This window comes from Cololabis saira, chromosome 18 (genome assembly GCF_033807715.1).
Source record: "Cololabis saira isolate AMF1-May2022 chromosome 18, fColSai1.1, whole genome shotgun sequence".
Taxonomy (NCBI): domain Eukaryota; kingdom Metazoa; phylum Chordata; class Actinopteri; order Beloniformes; family Belonidae; genus Cololabis; species Cololabis saira.
Genome location: NC_084604.1, coordinates 39,159,247 through 39,169,021, shown reverse-complemented (window position 1 = coordinate 39,169,021; position 9,775 = coordinate 39,159,247). Strand labels below are relative to the sequence as shown.

At 45.5% G+C, this 9,775-nt stretch overlaps 1 protein-coding gene across 1 annotated transcript; it reads right to left on the bottom strand.

Moving 5' to 3' along the window:
• Nucleotides 1–1,992: 1,992 nt before the first annotated feature.
• Nucleotides 1,993–9,547, bottom strand: LOC133464837 (5-hydroxytryptamine receptor 1D-like). Its single transcript, XM_061747023.1, has 3 exons — nucleotides 9,002–9,547; nucleotides 4,120–4,443; nucleotides 1,993–2,295 (listed from the first exon to the last, which is right to left on the bottom strand). The coding sequence occupies exons 1-3, from the start codon at nucleotides 9,545–9,547 to the stop codon at nucleotides 1,993–1,995; spliced, it is 1,173 nt and encodes a 390-aa protein (XP_061603007.1).
• Nucleotides 9,548–9,775: the final 228 nt, after the last annotated feature.

Below are 9,775 nucleotides of genomic sequence, written 5' to 3'. Positions count from 1 at the left end.
ACAGTTACCAAGAACCAGTGGTCCATGGACATTAATATTTGGTACAGTTACCAAGAACCAGTGGTCCATGGACATTAATATTTGGCCTCGAATCCAGTTTCCTGATATTTGTATGTACTTAATTTCTACGCCGGGGAAATACACGAAGCAAAGCTTGAAGGCTTACAAAAGTCTTGACGCTTGGTCCGACTTCAAGGCAGGATTTGTTGTAGAAATTAAAGTGATGAGGACACCGAACTTTATGATTTGACCGTTTAACGTTAGCTACCCAAAAATCCAACATTACCTGATACAAAATGGGAACCACAAATCCACGTTTCGGTGCCTGGAATCCAGTTGTTTCTGTGAATTGCAGCGATCCATTTGTCTCTCTTAAGCTTATTTTTCGGCAGTCTGTAAAACGATTTCTTGCTAAATCTATGAGTACAGTCGATCGCACAACAGCTCTTTCCCATTTTAGATGTTTTCCAGTTGCTCAAACTGAAAGTTTACGCTGACACTCAGTCTTTCTGACACTCAGTCTTTCTGACACTCAGTCTTTCTGACACTCAGTCTTTCTGACACTCAGTCTTTCTGACACTCAGTCTTTCTGACACTCAGTCTTTCTGACACTCAGTGGGCGTAACTTGCAGTGAAGTCACATCTGTGACGTCATGCACATTCCCTCTATAGTTGCAGTTCAGGTAAAACCTTGTTTTCACTTTACACACACAGTTACACAGACATACACCTGCTCACTCACCTACATGAAAAACCAGGCTCAGTATGTCAAAAGACAACGTAATTTTTTAAACTTTGAATACAAATGATTTCTGCTTTCTGAGCTCAATAAACAACTTGATATTTTGATGAATGTTTTCAACTTTCAGCAGGTCCTGGCGCTGACTCTTTCTCTGAAATCACATGGAAACAGTAAAGAGGTTTCTTTTTCTTTATTTTCGTTGTACAAATAAAGGCTCAGCGATAAAAACTAAACACGTAATTGATCTGATCAGGTTTGACCTCGTCGCCTCCGATGCATTATGGGTAAAAGCCTTGGACGTGGATCAGGAAAGTCGAGTCACTGTCGTTTCAGAGTCGTGTTTCTGAGTTTGTTTTCTCTCATTTATGCATCCACAAGTCCAATGTTACCTTTAATGGGGAAATAAAACTTTAAACCTTTAATTCAAACTGCCGTCAGGTGTAACAGAAGTCCAAGATGCAGAATAAGACGCCAGGAACATTCGCTGTAATTATAAAATGCTAAAATCCTCCTCTGTAAATCCCCAGAAAAGCCTTGACAGCATTTATCCTGTAATAATGACGCAGGAAAAGCTGATTTTATTCCAGTTTTGACAACTCGGACGTGGTTCTGCTGCAGATTCAGCTTCTCTAAACACACGTCCGTCCTCCGGCACCGGTTTTTCCAGGTGAAACCGGCACAAAGGTCATGAGTTTTTAGTCAGACCTGAACCCAGACCAGGTCTGGACCTCCGCGGTGAAGGTTTATTTTACAGCTGAATGATTCCAGAACAATCCCAGGGATTCGTGAAGATGGACGTCCGTCCTCTTCAGTGATCGGGGGCTCCTGCAGGTCTCCATGGCGACCAGCAGGGCCGTTTCCAGCTTCCAGCAGGTCATGGAGATGAGCGGGCCCCCCGAGGCCACCAGGGGGCCCCGGACCTCCGACCTCAGCCTCCAGTTTTATGGAAAAACCAAATGTCCGTTTTTTTTATTTGTAACCACACGAATAAAAAAACGGTTATTTATCAAAGCTCAGTTTTTCTCTGAACTTTACAATTTTATTCTTTTAGTTTGCAAATGTACGATGTCTGAAATTAGATGTAAAAGTTATTTTATTTTAGTTATTTTATTATTTTATATATTTTATTATTGATTTTTCTGTGATGAAACTTCAGTTTTATCTCTCAATTTTATCTCAGCAGGGGCCGCCGGGGCCCCCAGCAGGGGCTGCCGGGGCCCCCAGCAGGGGCGGCCGCGGTGGCGGGACTCTCAGGCCCTGCAGCAGCGGAAGCGCAGCAGCTTGTGGAACGCCTGCTTGAAGTCCTCGTTGAAGGCGGTGTAGATGACGGGGTTGATGAGGGAGTTGAGGTAGCCGAGCCACGTGAAGGCGTCGAACAGCTCGGCGTGGACGCAGGACGGGCACAGCGGCGCCAGCAGCGTGTAGATGAAGAAGGGCAGCCAGCAGACGATGTAGGCCCCCAGGATGACGCCCAGGGTCCGGGTGGCACGGCGCTCCCGCGCCGCCGACACGCGCTTCTTCTCCAGCAGCGCGTCTGACACCGTCACCTTCACCTGGACAGATCGACAGCAGAGTAACAACAAATGTCAACAGCAATAGACAACTAGAAAATTCAGGAAATTTTGATATGGGCCCTACTGCCCATTCGTCCCCTCTCGCTGCTTTGGTTTGGGGCTGTAGTGGTTGTGTTTAAGGTTGTAGTGGTTGTGTTTGGCTACCCGTGAAATTCAGAATCCAATTTAAAATGTTATTACTTGCATATAAAGCCCAAAACGGCTTAGCTCCGCATTATTTGCAAGACCTGATAGTGCCTTATGTTCCTGGCAGAGCTCTCCGTTCTCAGAGTGCAGGTTTACTCGTAGTTCCTAGAGTATCTAAATGTAGATTTGGAGGGCGGGCGTTCTGCTATCAGGCACCACTACTATGGAACCAACTTCCAATCTGGGTTAAGGAGGCTGACACCACCTCCACCTTTAAAACTAAACTTAAAACCTTTCTGTTTAGTAAAGCCTATAGTTGGTGTTTAGTAAACCTCTAGCTGGTGTTGGTAAATCTCTAGGTAGTGTAAACTCTAGTGTGTCAGAGTCAGTAGTCATAGTTGCAGCTATAGAACAAGACTATAATAGTTAGTCTCAAATATAGCTTGGTGGTAGATATGCTGCTATAGGCTTATGCTGCAGGGGGGACCGACATGATCCGCTGGGCGGTGCCTCTCACCCTTCTTCTCCTCTCCTCTTCCCTGCCTCTCTTCTCCATTTCCTTTTTTATTTATCTCATAGCTATCATTTTTGTCCATCGTTCCTGTAGTTTCTTGTGCCGGCCCCCCTTTTTTCTCTTTTGTGCATGTTTGCAGGCCGGAGCCTCAGGAGTTGCGTGCTGGCCTGCACCCACCCCCACCCCCATCCCCGGTCATCCCGCTGCTGCTTCCACCTGCCTGTGGTCACCCCACCCCCCTCTGGTCTGAGGGGGGTGGGGTGAACAAGCCCCATAGGATAGAATGCGACAATTTGGCTTCAATATCTCAAAAGTTGTAAACGACAGCCTAATGAAACCTCAGTATGTTTTAGTCCACATCGTCCCGAGTCTTTTAACGTTGGATCGATTTCTCTGCGATATCGTGTTGCAGAGCAACAAGTGTCCTAATTTCCGTTAGCTTGAAAACTAGAATAGTTAAATATCTCAAAAAGCGTAATAGCTTGCATGATGAGACTAAAATATGTTGCAGTACAAAGCGTCCTGGATTTGTCAATGTTCTAATGATGTCTGTAAGATAAACCGTTGCCTAGCAACAAGCGTCCAAATTAAAATAGAGATTTTTTTTAAATTGAAAGTTAGATATCTCAAAAACCGTAATAATTAGCATGATGAAGTTGTACGGTCCTTTAGTGCTAATCGGGCCGAGTGTTTGTAAATTTGAACGATGTCTGTACGATAAAGTTCAGCTGAGCAATAAGCGTCCGAATTTTTGCCTTTTTTTTTTGTTTTTTGAATCTAGCGTTGCCACGGTAACACTTTTGACTAAGAAAAGTAAAGCGTGCGGAATAAAAAGAAGAGGAAGAAAAGGGAAACCTTTTCTGTATACTATTATATCACCTTCATTTTCATGTTTTTCCTCGTTTTTTTGGGAGAAATCAGAGCGGGGTCATGCTGAACACCTGCTGCTGTGCAGTGGGATTTTTGCGACTTTAGATTTAACTTTTCACGTTATAACGTGATACTGATTTTTTTTTTTTCTGGGGTGGCAGCACTACGCTTCCGTAATATATATATATACCAAAAATTATATATTTCTTTTGTATAACACTGACAACTTAACAATAACAACTTTGCGTTATTTGTGTTGTAGAAATTGAAAACTAAAGTAAACCCTGTCTCACCTGGGTGTGGTTGCAGGTGGAGGACGGGTCGTTGGTTCCCCGGTGGATCGGGGTGGAGGAGGACGTGCCCTGGTGGTGGAGGGGGGTTGAGGTGGAGGACGACACGGACCCGGGGGAGTCGGTGATGAGCCGCGCCGACGTCAGCCTCTTCCCGGGCTGGTTCTGCTTCAGGATGCGCCGGCGCGCCTCCACGTAAATCCTCCCGTACAGCGCCAGCAGCAGCAGCGTGGGGATGTAGAAGGCTCCGAAGGTGGAGTACACGGTGTAGAAGACGTGGTCGGTGTTGACGCTGCAGCTCGTCTCCTCCTCCTCGACCGCCGCCGCCTTCAACAGACAAGTGGAAACATTACGGCTTTACGGTTACCGCACTGAAATGGATGGAAAGATACCTACTAAACAGGAAACAAATACCGTATTTTCTGGACTATAAGCCGCACCCGCTCTATTTAAAAAAAAAAAGATATTTAGCCGCAGATATTTCTGTTGTTAGATTAGATATTTACTACATGTACAGAAGGATTTTGAACTGTAAATGATGTACATGTTTGTACCTAAATAGATCTTTCCTAACAGTGTCTTTTAACACGGCAGCAACTTTGCTGATTAAAACGGGACAGAACCAAGAGAAAATAACCGGTATTTATTTATCTATTTATCTGTGTGAAATCTGCTTCTACTTCTATCTGCTAAAGAAGAAGTAGCGTATTCTTCTTTGCATTTATTTTGTCTTAGTTTTGATTCTAATTCCGGTTAGAGCGCCCAGAGCGGTGGAAGAAAAATCCACAGAATAGAAACCTTTGTATAAGCTGCTGGTTGAAAACCTATGGAAAAAGTAGCGGCTTATAGTCCAGAAAATACAGTAGTCTTTTTTAATGGCAGTGCATCAAAAATGAGAGATGTCACATGTGGAGTTCCACAGGGGAGCTGTTCAGGACCATTATTATTCCCTATATTTATTAATGAATTGCCCTTTGTTTTAAAGAAATCTAACATTGTTACATATGCAGATGATTCTACAATTTATGCTACTGCTTCTTTAATAGGTGAATTGAATGACATATTGTAGGAGGAATTAAATGTAGTAGCTGAATGGATAAGAAGGGAGCAAAGATCGGTTTAAGATTCAGTTGAAACAGTATCTTTTAAAATTTAATGAAAAAAAAAAATATTTCTGAGCCTGTTTACTACAACGGTATAATAAAGTCCTGTAATGACGGCTTTTAGTTTTGGTTCCACCCCAGGAACTGAAGTGGCCCCCCCTGGCCCCCCCTAGGAACCAGTTCTGGAGGAACCGCCCCTGGTCTGGACCTGCAGGAGAACTCATGATCCTCAGCTCGGGTTTCTGGATAAAACACAAACAAGAGTAATGACCTGCAGGGCGAGAGGGGATAAGGAGCTTTCCTTCCTTTCAGTGAGTAGCAAAGGGAAGTATCTGGGACACGTTAGAACAGACCAAATGTCTGATGATGATGATCTGTATACACAGCGTCGCATATTATAATGCGCAAGCAAATATACTATGTAGGAAATTTCACTCATGCTCTACTGAAGTAAAGGCAAACCTGTTTAGAGCATATTGTACTCCTCTCTATACAGTTAATATAATATAATCTCTATACTGCCCTCCTGTGGTCAAGTTTAAGAAGACAAGCTTACACAAACTACAGGTTGCATATAATGATGGTGTGAGAATTTTTATGAGAATTTTAATGAGAAAAGCAGGGAGCAGCAGTGCAAGTGAATTGTTCCGTAACATGGGCATTCACTCTTTTCATGCACTCCTGAGAAACTTGATGTCCAGATTTATGAATCTATGATCAAACTGCTGGCTAATCCTAACCTGCCTCAGATACAAGATATCAGTCTCCGTTCTGGAGACTGTGTTGGTGTTTGGTTTGTGTTTGGAAGGCTCTGTTTTCCTTTTCTCTCCCTGGCAGCGTGAGCAGCACCTGGTTCTCGTCCCAGACTCTATAAAGCCTGGCCAAGACACCAAAGCCTGTGCCAGATTATTCCGTCACCACTGGTTTGGTAGTGGCTTCAGTTTCTAGTGACCTCTGTGTTCAGTCTTCGCTCTTAACCGTTCCTGGGATTTTGTGCAGATACCGGGATGTCTGATCTCTCTGCTTTCACCTTCCCTGTCCTCCACCACCTTCACCTGCCTCGTCCTCCGTTGTTGGAAACAACGTGTTTTACTAATAAACACGTTAAAACTGACTTTGTCTCTGCATTCCTGGAGTTCCAAACACAAAACCGATCGTAACAGAGACGCTGGTATGAGCGTCTCTTGTTGTAGCTGATGTTTTTTATATATTTATGTTCTCTTAGTGTTTTTATGTGTTTTTTAATGGACCTTGAAGTCTGCACAAATGAAGTTGATGGAAACGTCATGGAAACCTCATGGAAACCTCATGGAAACCTCATAGAAACCTCATGGAAACCTCATGAAAACCTCATGAAAACCACATGGAAACCTCATAGAAACCTCATGGAAACCTCATGGAAACCTCATGGAAACCTCATGGAAACCTCATGGAGATGGAAACTTCATGGAAACCTCATGGAAACCTCATGGAAACCTCATAGAAACCTCATGGAAACCTCATGAAAACCTCATGAAAACCTCATGGAAACCTCATGAAAACCACATGGAAACCTCATAGAAACCTCATGGAAACCTCATGGAAACCTCATGGAAACCTCATGGAAACCTCATGGAAACGGAAACCTCATGGAAACCTCATGGAAACCTCATGGAAACTTCATGGAAACCTCCTGGAAACCTCCTGGAAACCTCATGGAAACCTCATAGAAACCTCATGGAAACCTCATGGAAACCTCACGGAAACCTCATGGAAATAGCAACCTCATGGAAACATCATGGAAACCTCATGGAAACCACATGGAAACCTCATGGAAACCTCGTGGAAACCTCATGAAAACCTCATGGAAACAGAAACCTCATGGAAACATCATGGAAACAGAAACCTCATGGAAACCTCATGGAAACCTCATGAAAACCTCATGGAAACCTCATGAAAACCTCATGGAAACCTCATGGAAACGGAAACCTCATGGAAACCTCATGGAAACCTCATGGAAACATCATGGAAACCTCATGGAAACCTCATGAAAACCTCATGAAAACGGAAACCTCATGGAAACATCATGGAAACAGAAACCTCATGGAAACCTCATGGAAACCACATGAAAACCTCATGGAAACCACATGAAAACCTCATGGAAACCTCATGGAAACCTCATGGAAATGGAAACCTCACGGAAACCTCATGGAAACATCATTGAAACCTCATGGAAACGGAAACCTCATAGAAACCTCATGGAAACCTCATGGACCCTCATGGAAACCTCATGGAAACTTCATGGAAACCTCATGGAAACCTCATGAAAACCTCATGGAAACCTCATGGAAAACTCATGGAAACCTCATGGAAACATCATTGAAACCTCATGGAAACGGAAACCTCATGGAAACCTCATGGAAACCTCATAGAAACCTCATGGAAACCTCATGGACCCTCATGGAAACCTCATGGAAACTTCATGGAAACCTCATGGAAAACTCATGGAAACCTCATGGAAACATCATTGAAACCTCATGGAAACGGAAACCTCATAGAAACCTCATGGAAACCTCATGGACCCTCATGGAAACCTCATGGAAACTTCATGGAAACCTCATGGAAACCTCATGGAAACCTCATGGAAATGGAAACCTCATAGAAACCTCATGGAAACCTCATGGAAACCTCATGGAAACCTCATGGAAACGGAAACCTCATGGAAACCTCATGGAAACGGAAACCTCATGGAAACATCATTGAAACCTCATGGAAATGGAAACCTCATAGAAACCTCATGGAAACCTCATGGAAACTTCATGGAAACCTCATGGAAACCTCATGGAAACGGAAACCTCATAGAAACCTCATGGAAACCTCATGGAAACCTCATGGAAACCTCATGGAAACCTCATAGAAACCTCATGGAAACCTCATGGACCCTCATGGAAACCTCATGGAAACTTCATGGAAACCTCATGGAAAACTCATGGAAACCTCATGGAAACATCATTGAAACCTCATGGAAACGGAAACCTCATAGAAACCTCATGGAAACCTCATGGACCCTCATGGAAACCTCATGGAAACTTCATGGAAACCTCATGGAAACCTCATGGAAACCTCATGGAAATGGAAACCTCATAGAAACCTCATGGAAACCTCATGGAAACCTCATGGAAACCTCATGGAAACGGAAACCTCATGGAAACCTCATGGAAACGGAAACCTCATGGAAACATCATTGAAACCTCATGGAAATGGAAACCTCATAGAAACCTCATGGAAACCTCATGGAAACCTCATGGAAACCTCGTGGAAACCTCATGGAAACCTCATGGAAACTTCATGGAAACCTCATGGAAACCTCATGGAAACCTCATGGAAACCTCATGGAAACCTCATGGAAACCTCATGGAAACCTCATGGAAACGGAAACCTCATGGAAACCTCATTGAAACCTCATGGAAACCTCATGGAAACGGAAACCTCATGGAAACTTCATGGAAACCTCATGGAAACCTCGTGGAAACCTCATGGAAACCTCATGGAAACCTCATGGAAACCTCATGGAAAACTCATGGAAACCTCATGGAAACCTCATGGAAAACTCATGGAAAACTCATGGAAACCTCATGGAAACTTCATGGAAAACTCATGGAAACCTCATGGAAACCTCATGGAAACCTCACAGACTTTTTTCTCGACATTTCGACTTTTTTCTCGAAATTTCGACTTTTTTCTCAAAGTGCATAAAGAAAAAGAAATCTTATTCCTCTAAAATCAACCCCAACCAAACGGACCTGTCGGTGCCAGAAGAAGGGCGGCAGGGAGATGCAGGCGGCGATGGCCCAGGCGGCGGCCACCATGGCGGCGGCGCGGCCCGCCGTGCGTCTCCTCTGGTACTCCACGGCGTCCGTCACGGCCCAGTAGCGGTCCAGCGCGATGACGCACAGGTGCAGGATGGAGGCGGTGCAGCAGGTGACGTCGGAGGACAGCCAGGCGGCGCAGAGCGCGCGGCCCAGCGTCCAGGCGCGCCGCACCGTGTACTGCGCGCTCACCGGCATCACCAGCAGCGCCACCAGCAGGTCGGTCAGCGCCAGCGACGCCACCAGCAGGTTGGCCGGCGTGTGCAGCTTGCGGGAGCGGCGGATGGTGGCGATGACGAAGGCGTTGGAGAGCGCCGTGGCCACGGTGATCAGGGTCAAGGTCACGGCCAGGGCCGCCTGCTGGGGGGCCAGGGGCCACGCCGGGGGCGCCCCGGAGGAGGAGAGGTTCTGCAGCCCCCCGGGGGGGGCCGGCGTGGGTCCCAGCTGGCCCTCCACCCCTCCATCCCTCCATCCCTCCATCCCCGGCTGCTACCCCGCACTCACGCACATCTCTCTCTTCATCCCATGGACCCGCGGGAGTTAAAACCTCCAGTAATGATCACAGCGTCTCCATCGTCCTCCCATCACCGGTAAATGGAGTTAAAGTCCTTTATTCCAGGGATTCCTTTCTATTCTAGGGAGCAGAATCCGGAGAAAGTGGAGGAAGACGCACCGGTGTCTCTCTGATCAGCTCCCAGTCTCCTCTCA